A 21,416-nucleotide genomic window follows, 5' to 3' on the forward strand; every position below is an offset into this window, starting at 1 on the left:
CTCTCTACTCGAACACAACTGGTAGAGTGAGAGCTTATGGCGAACTGTCATCAGAATTGATTACCTCAAGTGGTGTTCGTCAGGACTGTCCACTCTCTCCATTCTTGTTTAACTTTGTCGTTGACGTGCTTTTACAGATAACACTCTCCTCATTTAAATTTCCAGGGGTTGAACTTCTACCGGGAGGTTCACTTGTTGACTTAGAATATGCAGATGACATAGTTTTATTTGGTGAAGACGCTGACAAAATGCAGAGTCTTCTGACCACTCTAAGCAACAATGCAGGCATGTTCGGGATACGATTCTCTCCCTCGAAATGCAAAATGTTACTTCAGGATTGGGTTACATAGACACCCGAACTAGTGATAGGGAGTGAAGTAGTTGAGCGTGTCGACCGCTTCACTTATCTTGGAAGTCTCATCAGCCTTTGTGGTCTGGTGTGTGACGAAATCTCAGCACGGATACAGAAGGGTCGACTAGCTTTTGCCAACTTGCGTCATTTATGGCGTAGGCGAGATATCCGTCTATCAACCAAAGGACGCGTTTACTGCGCAGCAGTTCGTCCCGTCCTTCTTTATGGCAGTGAAACATGGCCGGTAAGAGTAGAGGATATTCGTAGGTTACTAGTATTTAATCATAGGCGCCTTCGAAATATTGCTCGTATATCCTGGGACCATCGAGTAAGTAACGCAGTTGTTAGGAAACGGGTACTAGGTAAGGATGGCAAATCAATTGATGAAGTAGTGAAACTTCACCAGTTGAGATGGCTAGGACACGTGTTACGTATGCCCAACGACCGAATGCCTCGACGTGCGATGTTTTATGGTGTAGGAGTAGGTTGGAAGAAAACTAGGGGCGGCCAGACCAAAACATGGCACAAGTCCATGAAGTCACTGACAAGTGGACTGAGTCATATTGATAGGTGTAGACTACCTGGTTGGGATCCGCGAGACGATAGCAACCGATGGTTAGAGACCTTGAATGACATGGCTCAAAATCGTTTGCAATGGCGCAGGTGCATCCACTATTTGTGTTCTCCCAAATTATAATCTTCTGAATTCTTCATGTCCCTTTCTTTTTTCTCTTTCCAAATTTATTTCACTGGATTATACTCCTTGAATAACATCTTCAAACCCCAATTTTTTTGATTACAGCTTATAATCTTACTACATCTAGCACTACGGGATTTGAATCGACCACTGCATCTCTGTGCTAATGTGGTGTGGCAACTCGAACTGATGTACGTACGTACGAAGTTCTACGTTGGTACTGACTGACTGATTGAATCATTCTATAGAAAACCTTGAATAAAAAAAGTGACCATCCAACCAGTTTTGTCTCAGTCAACTTTCACGTAATGCTCTTGTTAAATAGAGAAAAGCTTCAAAATAGGGAGTAAACAAGATAACGAGTATATTATAAAACTGTATAATGGAATCTAGATCTCCTTCGAATCAAAATGTTTGTCCGGAAATTTCAGATTTTCACATAACCCAGAACAAAAACCAAATTTATTGACTGATTTTATATCTTTGTTTATTCACATTGAAGTTTTCCTAAATGAAATATCAAAACACATGAGTATGTGTAATGAATCCCACACCTAACACAATTAATGTGAACTTAACAAGTTTTTGAGCAACGATTCTACTTTGTGTAAATTCGCGTTTAATTTCAACACTTGTAAGTCAGTAACTCCATTCCTGAAGATATTGACGACCAGTTACTATAAGTGTTTGTATTGTTAGCTGCTATAGCATAGTGCAGGAAGAGTTGTATATTAAGTGGTTTATTACTCAAAAACGGTTAGATAAGGATTTGAGCTAACTACATGAAGTTATGTTTGTTCAGGACACCGTGTTTATATCTAGATGCTCTTAAAATAATATGATATTGCCATTATTCAGTAGAAATTGTAAAAATTTGATCATGGAAAAACAACTTACTACATGAATATGCTCTAACTGTATTGCTTGGTCTCCAAATAAACCACCAATAGGGGCCGGTAGCACAGAATCAACATGGACATAGTTACGCATTAATCGAGGCCACAAACGCAAATTACCACCACAAGAACTAAGGGCTAAGCAACCTGTGGGCGAGGGTGATGTTTCTGAATCGTTTGGAGGGAAGAGTAAGCCAATAAGTGAAGCACTATGTGGAAGATCACTAGCGGGCAAATCAAAGCTCATGCATGAAGAATGAGGCTAAAGAGTGAAAAAAGTAGTCAGAAACCGATTAGCCATACAAAAACAGATTGCGCTAGAATAATTACTTTCCAGATAACTTGATTCTTTACAAAATTTCTGAGAAGCAAAATACCTGTGTATTTGAAGATCTTATGTACTTCCATAAAAACAACTTGTTTCCGGCAACGACGACTAACCATTCGTTAGCGAAAAACCGTGCACTTGATGCTGGTGATTATAATAGAGACATTAAACATAACGGAGCTTACAAATAGAAGTTCGCAAAGCTTTCGATGGAAAAACTGGGAGACTTTCTGATACTCTTGAAACTTGCAACATACGGGAGGGATGGATATCCACATTGACACATGAATATAAAAGCATTGAACCGGGACGTTTGTCATCATACATCATTGTATTGCAACAGGTAAAAGCTGAAGTGAAAAAAATATAACTAAGAAGCCATCTATGGAAAACCGAGAAGGATCATTTAATTGTTTGTGAAACAGTATATTTTGTAGCTTCTCAAAACAGAATACGCTATTTAGATGAATTCAAGAACGTTCATGAAAAAAGTTGGGACCTGACTTTAAAACCCAGTGGTAGGGTATTAAAAGTGTGTAAACCTTAGTGGTAATCCTATAGGATGAAATGAATTTGGTCTGCAGTTACTAGTGGGGTGTTTCAAACCTTGTGATATATTTACAGGACTTTCGAATGCTTTGGTGAAGACGCTTGAGATACTATCCTTGACACAGTATTAGAACGGCAAGGCCAATACAGAAATAATGGTAGTTTATAACAAGTGCTTCATATAAACAAGTGTAGAGTGACAGAAGGGACCTCTGTCATCGCTTATTACATAGATTGTTTGGTGGGAAAAGGTGGGCAGAATGTACCCCTATAAGACTGTCATCTAAGCGGCTAGTGGAACCCATGATTCACTGACCTATGTATAATACCTACCTATGTAGTATCATATGGGAGTAGAATTATTCGCCGTAAGGCTTAGTGGCAGGACAGTACTTTATGTTTTCAAACAGAACTGACTCGTCGCATAACAAAATCACGAAGATTGATATGCCAATGAACTGGATGACTTAAATCTACACTATGTACTATGTGTATGAAAAGCACTTAATACCAAGCGGATATAGAACAATCTCGTTGACATGAAAACTCACAAGCCTAAAAAGATTAGAAGTATCTTATCTACTCCTATGATGATTAACTGGATTTTCAGGGATTATGAGTTATTTAAGCAGCACAAAGTTTTAATAGTGGAGTGAAAAATTGATGAGAAAAACATATTCTACATAATAGCATCTGTGGTTTTTGAACTGTTATAAAGGAAGCTACATCAATTCCGAAAAATCTTATCTAGACTCTGTACCTTGTTAGTCGTGCCTTCAAGGTCAGAAGCAATCTTCAGAAGCACCGCTCTGGACAAACGTAACAAAGTCCAAGTAGTTCAAATTCTTCTAGACATAATAGACGAAACTTTCGCTTAATGAACCTCCATATCTAATAGCAGTGGATCGCTGATATCTCCAAGTAGGAACCTAGTTATGCTTAACGATGAAAAGGGAAATATTAATAGGTTATAGTGAGATGCTGTTTTTAGTCCTTAAGATTATATCGTTTTTTCTTAAAGGACTCCTGGGAAGTCACTTGAATTGGATGGGTTGGTGGCAAACTTCTGAATTTGACTACTCTTGAATAGTAAATGGTGTGGCTTTGGTCAGTTCTTCAGTGTGGTGTCTCTAATTTCTGGGTGTTACCCGTATATCTGTCTCAGGACTGAGTTAAAGTTGGTATTTTAGGGGATGCCCGTTAGTGCTCAGGTTCCTATAAGTTTTAAGAAGGTCACCTTTGGGTCACCAATACTCTAATGAGAAAAGTTTCCATGGCCTGAGGCGCTTTCCATAAGGTTTGAATTTGAGTCCTCGAACTGATTTCATGGCTTGCCTTGGAATAACTTCCAGTGTATTCTTATCGTCTTGGGGTGACGATGAAAACACCATAATTCCATGCTCTAAATAGGATCGAATAAGACTGCTAAGGATCAGGTGGAACGTTCTACTTCTGAAATGGTCAAAAATGCTCTTCGACGCTATCACTGCAAGGTTCGCCCGAAAGTGATTTACATCGCAGTTATCGCGTGACTTTAGATTATATGATACGTGGACTCATATATCGCTTTCAAATTGGAACGACTGTGTAAGAAAATCGCCTGTTATATCCATAATCTCCAACTTTTGTTAAATGGAAAACTTTACACTTTGAAGTCCACTGTAATGCCCCCAACTTTGAACTCGAATCAGACACTCCTGAAGCTACAGGTTTTCACGAATGTCGTAAACGTTTCTTAAGTGTTGCACATCATCAGCGAAAAGTAGTGAAACAGACCATATTCGCTGAGGAAGGTCATTTATACAAATTGAGAAAAGAGGAGGTCCTAGTACTAAACCCTAAGGAACATCATCAAGGTGAGGAAAGTAAAGTTTACCCTAACCCTTAATGTCGATTATCTAAATATGAAGCAAGGTACTCAACTGACGGTGACTTGTTACTTCACCATCTAATCCTATGGACTGACTCTATCAAAATCTTTTGAGAAGTTCAGGTGTGGTGTTTTTTACATATGTTACGGTATGTAACACCAATTGTAAGTGGAAAACCTGGCATCAGAAGGCTAAGAAGATCGACTTGAATAGAAAGGAATGGAAAATAGAAAAGAATTGTGGATTGAAAGAATCATACAAAATGTGAGGAACAATTGGTGGAAACTTGCAGATGAAGTATTCAATGTATGGTTCTCAAATTTTACCAAGATATTCTGTAGCTTTGTACTTAAATACAATTGGTTGTCCACACCTATGTTCTCGTTCTCAACGCATGTATATGACATCAATTTTCTCCTTGAGATTAAAAATGGTTGTCCATCTACCCACGGCTGTCAGCAGTTTGATTACACAAGAATGACTGTTCTTGAGAAAATGCAGTTGATGCGAAAAGGAGTTTGTACATAACAAGTATTGACTCACACTGTCATATATCTTGGACTTTTGAAGGTACTAAGGAAGGTGCTACCGGCTTGTAGCTTGAAAGTTAGCTGTGTCGACCTCCCTTAAAAAATTGGTGTGATGTGGGCCAGCTTTCGATTTCCATCTTCGGCTTAGCGAATCTGTAGACGTCGTGCTGAGCGGTTTTGACAAAATTGAAGCCTCTTCCCTCGGTATAGCGGAGTGAACCATATCCGGCTCAGGAAACGTGTCCTTATCTAGATGCTGCAGTTTCCGATACACTAAGTCAACGCCCAGATTCACCTCTGAAAGTTCTACCAAGTTGCAAGTAAAGGTATCGTGCATGTAATTTGTATGAGATATTTGAAATGTTTGGAAATACTGTTCTTTCAGAAAGTCGGCGGCGTCACTGTTGTTGATGGCTGGGACATCAGGACCTATCGACTGGGAAAATCCAGTTTTGGTTTGTCAAAGAGAGACTGCATATCCTAATGGGCTTTCCGGATTGGAGGAAAATTTATCGATTAGCCTTGTGTCATACTGAAGCCTATATTAACTTATTGCCTTTGTGCATTAGCTCCTTGCTTGTTTGGAATGCCTGTATGTACTGCCATCACTAATTCGTTTTTATTCCGCCCAGTAGTGCCTTTTTTCTTTTATGACTGTACGCTGCTTGTGATGAGTGATTGTATATGAGTGTATCCGAGACGAATATAGCGAGATAATTCCTACAGCACATGATTGTCGTATTCGCTGACAGCGATGGGCTTCCTGCAGATGACTCTTACTAGACATTTCGAGGTGTTTGACTATTACTGAAAACCATACAGATGTATCAAGATTTGTGATTTCTTGGGTGTGCACTTGATGTGCTACCAAGCACGATCGTAGATAAAGGGCCACTCCGCCTCCAACTCCTGTTTCTCTGTCGTTGCGAAACAAAGGCACTCTAGGTGTTGCAAGCTCCAGGTCCTTAATATGACATGCCCATATTCCAGATATTCCTATCAGATGAGCAATACCAGAATTACTTAGTTCATCTAACTCATCTATTTTGTTCGATGAACTCATGGTGTTCATATATAGGCAGTTTGTGTTTTTGATTTGAAACGCGTGAGCTTCCTCATCCGTTTTGTTTGAATGAGCCCAACTACTTAGAGTTTTCCGATTTGGTGGTCCCTTTCCGTTCCTCGTTTTCCCTTGTTCTTGGTAGTCCGCACGTGGAATGGACGGTTCCGATTTACTTTTGTGCTTGATCCTTGCATCATGTGGCTTGTCAGAATGTGCGCAGATCTCATTTGATAACCAGAGTCTGTTGACACAAAATGCCATGAGAGAGGCAGATCCTGTATAGGAGTATGGTAAGATTACTTTCATCAGCGGGGTCTAGAAACACTATTCTTCTTGAATGATTGCACTACTTGTTGGATCAATATTTTTCTAAACTAGGAGGACTGCTTTATGAACTTCGACTCTAGAATACCATAGTCTGTGTAATCAGGGTGCACTTAAAGACGCTTCATGTTCACGGGAGTGACAGGGGTTGATAGAAAGTGGTGAGGAATATCATTACGAATGACATCTAACACATTAAACTTTGGACAAAGCACACATTTGGAACGAAATGATCCTGGGTTAATTGAGGCACGGGACGCTTGCTACAGGCTAAACCAAGGGATGTGTGCTCTAAAAGGGTGAAGTGGTAATGATTTCACTGACTTAGAGATGGTAAAAGCCTTTAATGCTAACTTCGTCTACCAAGTAAACCAGAAGCTCTCAAGCACGAAACACCTCTCAAGTCTAGTGCCAGTTGAGGGTATGGTATATATCCGACTACCTGCCAGGCTAGTATTAAATAGATTAAAGTCTCTAATCCAAGGAAAATCGCTAGGATGTGACAAAATCCGAGTTATAATCTTGAAACAGCGCTCAGAAGTCGTCAGGTATCCCCAAGACTCACACCAACAGTAAAGAGAATGGAGACAGGGTACTCTGTTCAATCTTCAAAGAGGGTGATGGGAAAGGTACAATTTTCTACGGACGGGTCACATTACTGCCAGTACTGTCGGAGGTAACGGAAGGACTTTCCAATGGACGAATGAGGGAATAAACGGATGAAAGCACTATCTTCCATGAAGTCGAACACGGGTTTAGGGAAGGCACATCTTGTGCGTCTAATCTAGCCATAGCATGGGACTCCTCGTGGAGGAACACGAGCCACCCACCAAGATTCCCCATAAGATCTACCCTGGGCGGTTCCTCTAAGTAGTTTCCGATTGCTACTGTTGGACGGTTTGCTTGGGCCAAAAGATACTGGTCAATGCCATATTCTTAAGATTCGCACAGTTCTCAATATCGTACCACAAGTACTTAAAGAGGACCTTTCAACGATGATTTTCACTGACTCATTTTTATCTTGTTTCCGAAACTGTTTAGAAAACAGTATTATTCCACTTAAGTTCAATAGAGTACATAGTCCGACGTGGAGCCCTCAACGATGGACTCAAATGAACTATTTTTTTCTAGAAATAGTCGTTTAAGAGTCTAGGCATAAATTGGATTCTGGAAAGCAGTACGGTTTTAGTACAGGTAGTGAGCGTCTCATTAATTTATTAGTAGCCCGTGAACCTCGGTGTGGTCTTCAAGATCATAAGCTAAATACCGATGTAGCCTTCGTTAACCCCAATAAGGCTTTTGACAAAGATCTGCACAACAGGCTATTATCTAAGCTAAGTGATATCGGGATGGGAAATAAATAATGCGGATAAAGGATCCCCGCGCTAGGAGTCCTTGGAGGGTACGGGTGAACTCCAGGTTGTATATATAGGACATCGTGCTTAGTGGAGTGCTCCAGAATACATTATAATTTCCAGTGATACTCCTGCGTGTAAATGACCTTTCTAGTCCCCTTTCACAAATGATTTTGCTATATGCTGATGATATCAAGATATTTAGGAAAATGAAAAGTGAGGGTGATTGTTTAGAGCTTCCATATGGCCTGGAGAAATTGTCTCGACGGCCTAGAATTTGGTGGTGGTCGATGAATGTTTTTAAGTGCATCGCAAGGCATATTAGTCATCAAAGAACAGATATACAAGGTGAATAATATTGAGCCACTGGTTGCCCACCTGTTGACCCAGGAGCTATCGTTAGCCAAGACTCGAAAACTATTCCATATTCTCATGGGATTGTCACCAGAAGAGTCATAACCCTACAGCCAACACACAGAACCTTAAGCTATGTCAGTGCTAAGAGCTTACAGATTTTATACCATTATTCACTCTCAATAAACTCGGGTATTGCATACAAGCAGCCTGACACGTCTGACAAAATACAGTAATCTGTTGGAAAAGGTTCAAAGAACCGCAACCAAGTTTATTCCAGGAATCCCAAGTCTACCATATGGTGAGTGACTGTCTAAACGAAACCTATTTGGCTTGTCATATAGGAGGGCCAGAGGTGGTCTGATCAAAGTTTTTAAATTGCCTAATAATAAATTTGCATCTTAAATGTTTCCGTTTTTCTTATCACCCAGTGCTGAGGATTTAGAAGAACATTAAAATGCTTACGAGCCCACAACAAACCACTTTTCAGTTAACTATCTACTTTTCCATCGAAAAATCGACGGAACAGAATTCGGTATCTCAACATGGGATCAGGGCCACAACCGTCGACGGATCCAAAACAGTTAAATTTACTGACAGACAACCATTGCCAGGACTGACATAGACGATTCAGCAACCTATACTTTCCGAATTGAAATTGAAACTTTTATGGAGCTAGTTTATAATTCCTCCATGTTCACTTGTTTCATGTGATAATGGCCGAAACCGTTTTGAATAAATTCTATAAATCAGAGTAATGTTCTTTGCTGAAATCAGATAGCCATCGCCTGAGATATGCCATCTGTGAAAATACTTGTCACTAAGTGTCATGTATGAAGTTGTTCAGGAATATGCAAAAAACAATATCCAGTTTATTGTTCTGTACAGGATCGTGAGCAACCTTATACCCTGAATAAAACGAACGAATCCAGAATACTTTTCCTTTTTTAGAAATCAAGAATATATTTGTAAATGCAATAAGACTCAGACACATGACAACATGTGTGCAAGTTAAGGACGTCATAGTCATTTTACAGAAAGGGATATACCCTCAGATGACACGGACGTAGTATATAGTGAGCAAAAGCAAGCTTGCTAAAGATAAACCCGAAGTATGTTATCAGTATGTGGTGTGTAAGTGTTGCATCGGTCACAAAGCAAAGCCTGTGTTATTGTGTCGAATAAGTTGTCGTTCGCAGCTTACCAGTTGCCGTCAAATATTTCGGATGCACAATGATTTGAACCGCTTTATTGTAGCACCATCCAACGTCTTGCTCAACCATCCATGCGACCAGAAGTATTTGACTAATGGCCCATACCTTAAAAGATTAACTGATGAACAAATCAAAGTCATGATGCCTATGTTAACGACGGGAAGCCATAAGGATAAATATTAAAAGATGCAGGAGAGCAATTTGACAAGACGATTACTGTGTAGTATGCCGAAAAATTGGTGAGGAAATTGTCAGAGATTTACTTCTGGGTAAATCTATAGATCGTTGGATTTTGGTAATTTTAGCGACTTGTTATCTACTCGACGACCTGTTAAAAAAGTGAGCAAATTCTGTGGTGGAGAGGTCAACCAGGTAACAGGGATGGCACTCGATACACTTGACTAAATGGTTACGCGTGTGCGCTTTTCAGTAATTGTATTCATAGACTACATAAAATGCTAATCGAGGTACGTGAGAGGACTTTGCTTATGTGATGTTAATAGTCAGATTGTGACGAAATTTCGCCAGATTTATCTTTGAGTGATCGCTGAATAGCTACTTACCTACAGCAAAATTAGATGAAAATAAAACACAACTGAACTGCCTTTTTGATGTTGTGGAACTGTTGTATTCGTACTAACTGATGATTCCTTTGTACTTGATTGCGCGCTTATTAAAACTCCAAATTAAATGCGTTCAGCTGTACTTATCTAGTTCTATCTTCTTTATACTGCACTCTTCTGGGAATTCTAAGTTAGCATACTCATTCGAATACTTCTAATTATCATAGAAAAAAGCAAACAATCGTGTTAAGAAATCAAATAAACAATTAAAACGTCGATTATGTGGGAAGGATTTACTGCGTCTTTGCATGTGAGAGACGTACATATAGCAGAGGTTTAAGCAAAAAGCCTTTGAAAGCAACTTAGCATAATTTCAGCCAAAAAACATACTCTAATTTGTAGAATTTACAAAAACGACTCAAAAGTGTTTGGTATATTATCACATGAAGCACGTGAACATGGAGTAAGTATACACTGGAATCATTAAACATATACTGGCAGCAGAGATTCCCGCAAATATTTCAAACACATAAATTACGATAATGAAACGCACTAAAACACCAAACACTGCTGTGGAAATTATAAGCCAGCGATGGACCATATAAGGGATTACATAAACTTTATAAGCAAAGATACTTGTTATTACTGAGTTATTCATGGCGTAGTTCATAACGATTTTCATCTTGAAAATTTTTCATGTGAATTTTTCATTATTTTATTTACGATGTAGATAACAAATTAAATTCATATAATTTTTACTACTTATATTAACTTTTATGCTGAATACGTACAATTTAAACATTCTCGCTGAATCTCGAAATCATATAATGTGTTTTGAATGAACATTTATCATTCAGCAATTTCTACTTATTTTATATCAAATGCTAAAATCTATGATTATAAATAATTAATATTATGATAGAATAATGAAGAAAGTACCCGTAGAAGTGTGTTCAGCTTGAAGATGGTTTTTATTGCAAACTGTTATAACTTCCTCTCTGCCAAGTAATTCAGTGCAATAGTAATGTGTGGCTTAACGTAGTTAATGAGTTCACGAGTGATCTCAATAAATTAATGCAACGAAATCACTCTTCAGTATTATGCCCTCAAAAATCTTAATCTAGACCCTAACTGTTAACAAGAAAGAAGATAAACCGATGACTCTGCACGATGGGGTTGGCAACCCCATCTCATAGAAAAGAATCTTGTTCAGAAAGATCACCAACCAACGAAGAATATATGTTAGAAAAATTACAACTGTTTTTTCCGTAGATCCACTTTGTACTGACTATTAATTAAATCTAACTAATTAGGATTTAAATAAATGTTGAGACGTGGATTGATTATTGATTTCGAATAATTATCATGCTTTATTTTAAAGTATCTGATGTCAAGAACATCAAATATTGGTTCCTAACTGGATGGAGTGGTCGGTCATTGGTAAATATCTTTTAAAAGTCCCAAGCATGAATAGATCAGTCATTTTACGCATACTTTGGTTTTCAACAGTTCTCTAGTTGAAGTCACTTCATAAATGACTAACAATTAACTATTTATCGGATAAACTTGCTGTAAAAGTACTCATATATATATGTAAAGAAACGAAATAAGGATTAGATTATTCCTTTTTTACTTTCACTTAGACAAAAACGGACATCACAGAAAAATTTAGTAACTTTCCAGCATGCAATTTTCTAAAGAAATAAACTATTGCAAGCTTAAATTTCAATAATCCATACTTATCTAGAAGTCATTCCATTCAGTTTTGTAATATCATTAGCGACATACACGTTGGTAGATACCGACTAACTGGATAAGGTATACCTGATTATCGTAGCCAATAGGGAGAGAATTCTAGTGACGATGTAGGAATCGGTCACAACGAAGTAGATATATTCAGTTTTAGTCTACCCTTAGATCTTGGGTTTTGAAATAGTCTGATGTTTTTCTTCTTGAGTTATACTGTCTGTACCTAGTCTTTTATATTATTATTAATACTGTTACTACCTCTACTACAGTGGGATTTGTCTAGATCAGTTTACCTCGTTGTACTAGTGTGGTGTAGCAACTCGTATTAATGCACATATTTGCTAGGTTTTACATTGCTTGTGACAGATTGACTTTTTTTAGCATTATATTGTCAATAATAAATATTGATGTCTTTCTTACTTTTTGGTGAATGAAATGCGAATATTTTCAGTACGGTAATATATATACATATATATTTATCGAAGGCTAGTACTGGGTAAACTAAAACAATTGTAATAATTAGTTACATTACTTACTACTTACTTACGCCTATTACCCTTAGTGGAGGAGCGTAGGCCGCCCACCAGCATTCTCCATCGAAGACCCTAATAAATTCATTAAATACGTAAAATTCAACTACATTTATCAATATTTTTTCATAACCTTTTCGTTTGAAAAAGTTGTCTTCTGATCGGTTAAGAACTGCCTGAAAATTCGTCACGGTTGTTACAAGCTCGTCCTTATACTAAACTCTTATCAAACATGCTATTATACTTAGTATTTATTAATTATATATATGGATTGGAAGCTCACTAGAAAATACCCATCTATTAGTGTTAAATGTAGTTTACGTGTGATATTTAAATAAGTATGGTTGCTTAAAACGTTTCATGATTAGCTGAGATCTATTTGTAGGAATTTGGTTGGGAAATGTTAGTTTTCTACTTCTCTGCTGTTTGATTCATGAAGACTGCATTTTAGTTGTATTCAAATACAGCACAGAAACTAGCTTAGGTCATTTGTATTCTAAAAAGTTATTTTCAGGTCACATCATTTGTTCGATTAAAGATTTGATGTCATTTAATCGTCAATCAATCGAAAACATTGAACAAACTAGTACTTATGTATAAACTGAAACTTGGAATTGTAATTTTACAGTGAATGAATGCCTTGTCCGAATTTTCTGACAAAATATTTAAGGGTCTGTACTAAAATCCAGATACAATAATATAAATATGATTGGTCAATCTTGAAGAAATCGAACGTCTTGTATGTGATTGGAGAGCTAGTAAATATGGTCTGTACATTAACAAGCTTCTATATGACGCAACCAATAATTAATACAAGAGCCACTAAAACGGACATATTAGTTGGTGTAAAAATATCTTTCATAAAGACACTGTTTTGAAAAACATTATTTTAGTCACAACTTTGGTTGTAACGATAAAATCGCCGTAATGTGAGTAAACATTTAGTTATATTTGTTATTTCTAGTTTACGTGTACTTAGTGGTTACTCAATATTCGTAGAATTTGTTTGTCACGGACTCATTTCAGTAAAGGTAGCATTAAAAACTAAGGAAGACTAGATAGGTATATGTTGTAGCTCAAGATTTCTCACCCCTACCTGCCCGTAACCCTGCTCGCTAAAAGACTTAAAGGTTTTTTATTCAATCCGTAGCAAGGTAACCATTGAGCAATACTGAAGAGTCCCATACTTGAATGAAACAGTTGTTCAATACATCCTGAATATCAATGGTATATCAAGTTAGATAAATCTATGACGAATATACTATAAAGATGAAAATAATCTCCACAAAACTAGTTTATCAAAACTCGCTATTTCATTTCATAGTAGAGCTAAACATTTGAATACACCAACTTTTTGTTGACAGTTGGAAGTTCGAGAGAATTGTTAGTCTAATCTCCCTATATCATGTAAATATGTTCACATTCACTACTAAAAGACAATAAGTTTAGTTACGGTATGCTATGGGAATCGATGACCTTTTTGGATAATAGTTATCACTTAGTGTTTCACGTTCGTTTTGTTGATATAAGCATTTTCTTATATGCTTTGTTAGCGGTCATTTGATTATTCTTAAGATCATCTCTGTTTTTGTATAATCATCGAGAATAACCAACTGATCCCAAAATAAAAAGCTACAATTACAATCTTTTGTGTCTTCATTCTTATGTAAATATGACGAGTTGAACCAATGCACGTATGTGTCAGGTTCTACGTTGCTCATGGCTGACTAATATAAGTATTAACAGGTAGTCTTTGAGATCCTTTGTTTAGTGATCGTGGGTTCTTGTCAACGGGGGATACCTGAAGCTTCAAAATGTACTCTAGGTTTGATATTTTTATCAACCCTTTCAAAACTAGTCATTTAAGTAACCAATAAATAATTAAAGATTTTTCAAAGTTTTATATATACGTATTTGAAATTCACCAAATATGGTATGGGTCCTGCCAACCGCTTTATAATTGAATTTTGTAAATCTATTGCTTGGATGCGTGTTACTGACTTTCTACTCACTACTTATAACCCTAAACTACTTATACATTTCAACTAGAACAACAGAAAAAAGGCGTGAAATATGTATGAAAGCTCAACAACAAAGTCAGTTTATTACAGAAAGTCAAGTTTATTTATGGGATTTCCGACGACTTTGACCTTCTAGAAACTCTTGAAAATATACTAAATATGGTGGCAACACAAGTAATTATTTATTCAAAATGTGTTGCATAAGTTATTTCTCTAAACGCTTTTATGGGAAGCTTCTATTCAGTGCTGATTAAGTAAAATGTTTCCAACTTTTTTCTGGACATTTAGAAACTTCTTCGAGGGGAATTTATGGACTCTCAACATAAATTAGATATTACTTTTGATTTAAAAAGTTGTTATACTTCGTATAATTTTAACTACATAACTTTATCTTCTATGTATATAGAATATATCTATTGATGGCTAAAATTGGTAAAAGTGTACAAATCCCACTTTCATGGATTCCACAAAGTCACGGAAAATATCCAGAAAATGCCATTTCTGTTGGTGATGGTGTTTTTGTTGTTCGGTCTAGGTTTTTGAATGAAATGCTTCCTGGAAAACTTGTACCTAAAGAAGGAAAATGTTACTGTTCTCATGGAGGTGAAGAAATAGAGTTAACAGAATATGAAGTTCTATGTGATACTTCATTGCATGAACTTGGAAAAGGGTATGTATGTATATAAAACTAGTATATGTATATAAAAACTTATATAATTTTTGTTATAACATTACAAAGACAAAATTTCATGAAAAGGTTTCTTTTCTTTCGATTTGTTATGAATCTGGATACGAAACTTTATAGGTTCAATTCTTTGTGAAATTTAGACCAGTCTTCTATCATGAAGGCATACTTATAGAGATTAGAACATGAAGTCATATCTTATAAATTATAATTACAATTGGTCGGTGGATCTCCGAAGGATATGGTTAGATAAAAAGGGATATATATATATATATATATATATATATATATATATATATATGTTTAAACAGCCTCGAGAATGAAATAATTGAAAAGAAAATTCTTTTACTGAACAAAATCTCTGTGTTTACTACGCTTCACTCGACTTATCCACAGACGGGGGAGATTCAAAAGAAATAAGGTTACGGTAGCAAAATATTGATTTATAATGAATTTACGGGAGAAGCTGCTAGTGCATTCTCGAACCATCCACTAACATTGATTGGCTGGAAGAAAACCAGTCAAGACAGTCAGTGAGAGGTTGTCTGGATTTTATCTTTCTAATAGTTTTCCATTATCCTGTGACCAAGTAATAGCAGTTTGTAATTAGATAGAAGTAACTTGCTTTATAGTTTATAATTCGAAAGGGATTTTAAAAAGATACTTTTTCATTATTATTTTTACCACTTATTATCAAATTAGATATGAATGGGTAAAGTCTTCTGGTGGGGAATATCCAAAACGTGCAATTATTGCTGGGATCGGTTCTGATGGAAAACCACTCTATATTGCAAAAGGATACGTTGAAAATAATGTATGCGTTGGGAAGGTGAGGAAAAGCATCACATTTCATTCTTTATAATAATAATAATAATAATAATAATAAAACTAAAGTCCATACCTTTAAAAAGCTATTTCACTTCATCTTAAGTAAATATACTATGAGTCTCTCTTTCAATATGGTTGCTGTAAATCTAATGTTATCTTTGACTATAAGTTTCAAGATGTTCATCGCTTGCTAGTAATATTCGAAGTTTATTGTTCTTTGAATTGGTTCGCTTCTAAACAATTGATCACTGAGTAATGACTAGTGTCATTTTTGACTAGTTTTTTAGCACTAATCGAATTCTATCGAGTGGTGATGTTGTTACTAATCTAAGTAAATCGATATTGTGTGAACTACGTACGAATTTTAGACAGTCAAAGAAAATCAACAGGAAACCCTAGACATGGACAATCCGACTAACAATTTGACGTAAAGAAAAATGACATCGGTCACTATTTAGCGACCAGTCAGTTGTAAATATCTCAGCCCCATAATAGGTGCTGATCGGCGGCCTATGCTCCTCCACGAAGAGTAACAGGCGTAAGTAAATAAGTAATAATAGGTTAGCTGAAGTTCGAGTGGCTCAACGGTAACACCTCGAACAATCAAGTTGGATGACGTTAATTTGAATCCACTATTTACCGTAACGTTACAGGCACGTCTGAATAACGGACTCTAACTAGAAATAGGTCTTAGATGAGAAGGGTTTCCTGTCGACCACCTCTAACCACCTGACATATCAGTTGAGTAAAGTGTTGGTTAAAGTTAGCTGCAAAATTTTTTACAACAAGGTTGATATTTGTCAGGAAAATATATCTTGAAGAACATAATTACTTACAACTCCTAATCAAGGGTGCAAACTATTCAGTATGGGGAAATATTATACACACGTTGTATTCGTCACACATCAGTCTCATTTAGGAGACCATTGAAAGCCAGTAGGGATTGGGACTCAGTGGGAGTGCCCGCTCATGATTTCACCGGTGATCGGATTCGGGGTCCTCAGGTCTTACTACAAACACTTAACCATTAGGACTTCTGGGTTCGATAACTTACATTCCTAACTTAGTTAAATTCGTTATATTGCGCGACCCTGTCATTGTTGGACAAGTGCGTCTATTGTCACATGTTTGTACACCACTTTTCACAGCGGCTAGGGTTCTACCCATAGTGGGGATGAGGATGTTATCCAGTGCTCCCTAGTTTTCAATGGTGACAGAATCAAGATCTATCCGAGAAGAGGATAACTTGCAAATCAAACTAATCTCGAAAAATCTTCTTCCAAGAAAATAACATGTGTTATGATCGCCTAGTCTTTAGTGCTGAATGTCTCCTGTAGATTTAGGTTGAAATGTGGATACAGAATTTTTCATTATAATTAGTATACAATAATGAAAATCAAAATTCAGTTGAGATTTTAAATTTGATTCGGTCAACAGTTATTATACTGTGTTTTGATTATACTTGAGTCATTACATATTCAGTAATAAAGTGTATTTTAGGGAGTATATTTAAATCAGTTTCCAAAACAATGTTTATTATCACATTTTTTAAATCGTCTTTTAGTTGCATGAAGGTCATGTATGTGCCTATATGCCATGGGGTCGACGGGAGAATCCAATTTCAGACTATGAAGTACTTGTATGGAAAAAGATAAAAAATTAAATAATGTCACATTCTCATTAAATAAAATAACAGTCTTTTATTATTTTTGAATTGAGAAGTGTTTTTTTCTAATTTCTGGTTTCCATCATAAGCTATAAGTCGATGTGTTGAACGGGTTTTTGGTACTTTTCAATATTTACATATAGAAATGTTAATTCACAATCGATTTACCTGTCTGAACAGAATTAAATCTTTACTCTCATGAGGTAATTATTACGCTCATAGTACATGAGAATTGGTAATTTACTGATCAGTTATGATAGTAATGAAAGCCTTTTAGGTTAAGTGGTTAAAGATAAACGATAGATATTCCTGAACTTTGGTTTCGTGCTAGCAGACACTCATCAATAAAAAATATATATCTATAGTTTTGGTGGAAACTGGTGCTCTCCGTTAATTTCACAATATTATTAAAGATTACATTATTTTGATTGAGATCATGAACCGACTGATGTTAGACCACCATTAAAAACCTGAAAGCACTGGACAGCCGTTTCGTTCTATTGCGGGATTTCAATGATCTCAATCAAAAACTTAATAATCTCCACAACCCCATACTGACGATTACATTATTATTTAACATCGTAGTCTCATGGGAATTTGTTTCATAATGACCGAAGATAAATCAACGCTTGTTTATTCTCATATTTCATATGACATTAAAACTAATTTACGCACTGTTTGTTTCAACATAAACAATCCATTATTTCATGTCCAAAATATAGAATGTCATTGATGATAAACATATCCATAATAACATTTATTTCATTCATTATTCAACTACGTTAAACAATGTGAACCAACTTAAATGAAAAATAGCGTTTTTTTGGTACATACCAATGATTAAAAGATTAATACCTATGCTTTTGATAGTATACCTAGATGATGTGAGTTTGTACATGTGAGGAAAATGATCCTCTTTCAATAATCAACAAGTGTACACCATTAATTATTTCTCGACATTATTTCAATGTCACATATAATAGTATGATTTTTACTAGTGATTTCATCATTTTGATTATCTAAATCTATTTAAATATGTTCTCTATGAACACAACATTGTAGTGAATCTCAACTTGTTGAAGGAGGAAAGCAAGTAAAATGAAAGTTAGAGCTTGAAATGATATCTTCAGTGAAAAATTAGGCTGTTAAATAGAGCACTCACACTATATAAACGGATAAGTACTAGATATGACGCATGTATTAAACATTTGAATTCAGATGTATCACAAAGTTACGGACACGCATCCTATCCAGATCGTAAAGAGGCTTACTTAAAAAATTTGTGCAAAATCTCCACGTAAACCCAGTAGAAAAATGTTGTGATGATGCGATTACGAGTTAACTTAGTCTGCGACTTGTGGCCAAAGACCAGTAAACTAGCGTCCCAGCCCCGCTAACTAGAGAGAGAAGTCGAATTCCGAACGGGGAAGTATATTCCGCAAAAAGCCAGAAGCACGAGCGATAACAACAGACACAAATCAAAACGTATATATAAAGCACAAAACCGTCCCTGGGAAGCGTTACAAAATACCATACTAAAAGACACAACGGACCAATAGTGCTTAAGATTCTCCCAAGTGGAAAATACGACATGAAGGTGAAAAGAGCTCTTTTGGCGCGAAAACAAAGAAATTCAAATTTTCAAAATAAAATTACAAAATTAGGACCTTTTCCAAGTGAGTTCTGGGGATCTAACGTCCCCAATAAAAGACGTAATAATAAGTGTTGAGTCCGAATGAAGAATAAATGAATGGTAACTACTAGGAATTATTTATGGACTATTATTACATATATTTCTATTGAACAAATATTAAGTAACTAGATTATACATAATTATATTCCTGTTATTATAAGCTTTCATTTGACCTATGGGCTATTACTATACGATTTATTATTCTTAAGTTATTCCCAGTCTATTAGTTACAGTCTTTCACACTCACAGCTACTTTTTGACTTGATCTTGTATTTTCTATTTTATAGTATGGTGCCTTTTTGATATACTTGTATATAAACTGAGTGTGTCTGAAATACATGATCCATACAATGAAATCTGATATTGTATTCTTGACTTAAACGGACAGGGCTAGGAGAGAGGAACTAATAACAACCCAGAGTTGAATCTAGGCTGCTCGTGCTGGTTAATGAATCATTTGTCTGGTACAAGGTCAAGTTCATACAAGTTGGTGTTCTGATTAGCAAGCTTATCACGTGGTAGGTAACAGGGCAAAAGTCATAAAAATAAGTATCCTCAAACTCAAGTAACAATGAATTCATTGAGTCAATAGGACAAATGAATATATGCAATCAACTTATGTGCGTTAAAAGATCAATTCACTTTGGAAGTAAACTAATCAAATGTATTAAAGTAGATGAAAAACTTTTTATATTTTTGTAATTATTTTTTAATTAATTAATTCAATGTAAACATGAAAATACACATGTCAACTTGAACATTAAAAATTTAAAAAAAAATATGTTGAGTAGTTTATCAAGATTATTCAATTGTGAAATTAGTTCTTTTAATGAACTAACCATTGAATTATTGAATGAATATTTCACCACATCATTGTACTTCCACTAGTGTGTGTGTGTGTGCATATATATGTGTGACCACCTTCTACATAAAGCCTTTAAACTTATTCTGAGTAAATGCTTAATGTAAAGAAACTTTGATTGATACAATATTCAAAAACATTGTAAACTCATTAATTGTATTTATCGTAATGGCATTCAACATTTAAGTAATCTCATGGAAACATGTAAAAGCAAATCATCTTAAGTGTTTACATTTTTCTTGTTGTTAATATGAATGCATGAATTTCTATTAATCTTTGTAAAAGAAAACGTTTTTACTTATTTTTGCCATATTTCGATGTATTAAATGTAGATTAAGAAAATTTAAGCTTCTTACTTGATCAATATTCAATTTTGTTAATTAGTAGAGATTATTATCAGAAGGGGGTTTTGTGTAGATTTTAGTAATTTATTAGTTGAATTCATGAGTCAAATGAAAATAGACCACCATGGAAAACCTGGAAGCATTGGATGGCTGTTTCGTCCTAGTATAGAACTTTTCAGCAGTTCACATCCACAATCCCGCCTTGTGAGATTCTAACCCAGGACCTATCATTCTCTCTCACGAATGTTTAATCTCTAGACCACTGGACCGGTATCTAACGCTATTAATGTCTAACTTCAACCAATCCACGAAATTGCACCACTGTCCAAAATTGTATTCAGTGAGGTACTATCTCATAACAGACCTAGTTGAACTCCACTGGTCACGACTTCTAGGTTTTTCATGGTGATCTAGTTCATGAATTCAACTATCAAATTAGTAGAGATTAGTTTAATTTCATTGATTTTATAGAAAAAAACATTCATCAGTTTACTTTGTTTACTCTTAGTATTCAATAAATCTATCTGCGATACTCTAATTTATGGACGACCTTTGAGCGAATCTTAAGTGGCCTTGGGAAATATTAGACAATCAGCGAACAGTCAGTGCAGAGTAAAAATATATTATACAAAACCAAGGAAATAAAGTGAATACACTTCTTATACGTGGTTCAAAAACTTGTCAAGCTTAGAAAGAGGTTCAGAGGTTCTAAAATCGTAAAGCATGCAGTAGAGGAAATCATCCATATGGCTACAGAATAGTCGGCCTCTGGAGCCATGATGAAGTATCAAAAACTCTTTCAGTCTCGACTACATAGTTACAATATTTCTTATGTGTATTTCGGCTGTTGAATACACAAAATACTACTTGTGGATAACAACGCGATGCACATAACCAAGCTATGTAGGAGTCTGCACGCTCTCCAAACATCCGAATATATTG

General features: G+C 35.8%; 2 protein-coding genes across 2 annotated transcripts in view; one reads left to right on the forward strand and one right to left on the reverse strand.

The window, feature by feature from the left end:
• MS3_00005122 (uncharacterized protein) overlaps positions 1-3,625 on the reverse strand; it is a 36,749-nt gene extending 33,124 nt beyond the window's left edge. The window contains exons 1-4 of the mRNA XM_051213155.1: positions 3,583-3,625; positions 2,459-2,623; positions 2,323-2,417; positions 1,947-2,207 (exon numbers count right to left, since the gene is read on the reverse strand). Coding sequence (XP_051073426.1) covers positions 1,947-2,207; positions 2,323-2,417; positions 2,459-2,603 — 501 coding nt within the window. The 5' untranslated portion in view covers positions 2,604-2,623; positions 3,583-3,625. The remainder of the gene's footprint in view (positions 1-1,946; positions 2,208-2,322; positions 2,418-2,458; positions 2,624-3,582) is intronic.
• Positions 3,626-10,225: 6,600 nt separating this feature from the next.
• Positions 10,226-17,604, forward strand: MS3_00000080 (uncharacterized protein). The gene is made up of 5 exons (XM_012940193.3): positions 10,226-10,286; positions 10,324-10,559; positions 14,803-15,066; positions 15,784-15,910; positions 17,474-17,604. The coding sequence occupies exons 2-5, from the start codon at positions 10,540-10,542 to the stop codon at positions 17,570-17,572; spliced, it is 510 nt and encodes a 169-aa protein (XP_012795647.3). The 5' UTR covers positions 10,226-10,286; positions 10,324-10,539; the 3' UTR covers positions 17,573-17,604.
• The last annotated feature ends 3,812 nt before the right edge of the window (positions 17,605-21,416 follow it).

This window comes from Schistosoma haematobium, chromosome 1 (assembly GCF_000699445.3).
Source record: "Schistosoma haematobium chromosome 1, whole genome shotgun sequence".
Classification (NCBI taxonomy): domain Eukaryota; kingdom Metazoa; phylum Platyhelminthes; class Trematoda; order Strigeidida; family Schistosomatidae; genus Schistosoma; species Schistosoma haematobium.

Bases quoted from the DNA above. Each gene is read 5' to 3' on its own strand.
- MS3_00000080 (XM_012940193.3), top strand. From the start codon at position 10,540: ATGAAGCACGTGAACATGGA. The intron at 10,560-14,802 runs GTAAGTATACAC...CTATGTATATAG, and splicing joins ATGAAGCACGTGAACATGGA to AATATATCTATTGATGGCTA. The intron at 15,067-15,783 runs GTATGTATGTAT...TTATCAAATTAG, and splicing joins TTGCATGAACTTGGAAAAGG to ATATGAATGGGTAAAGTCTT.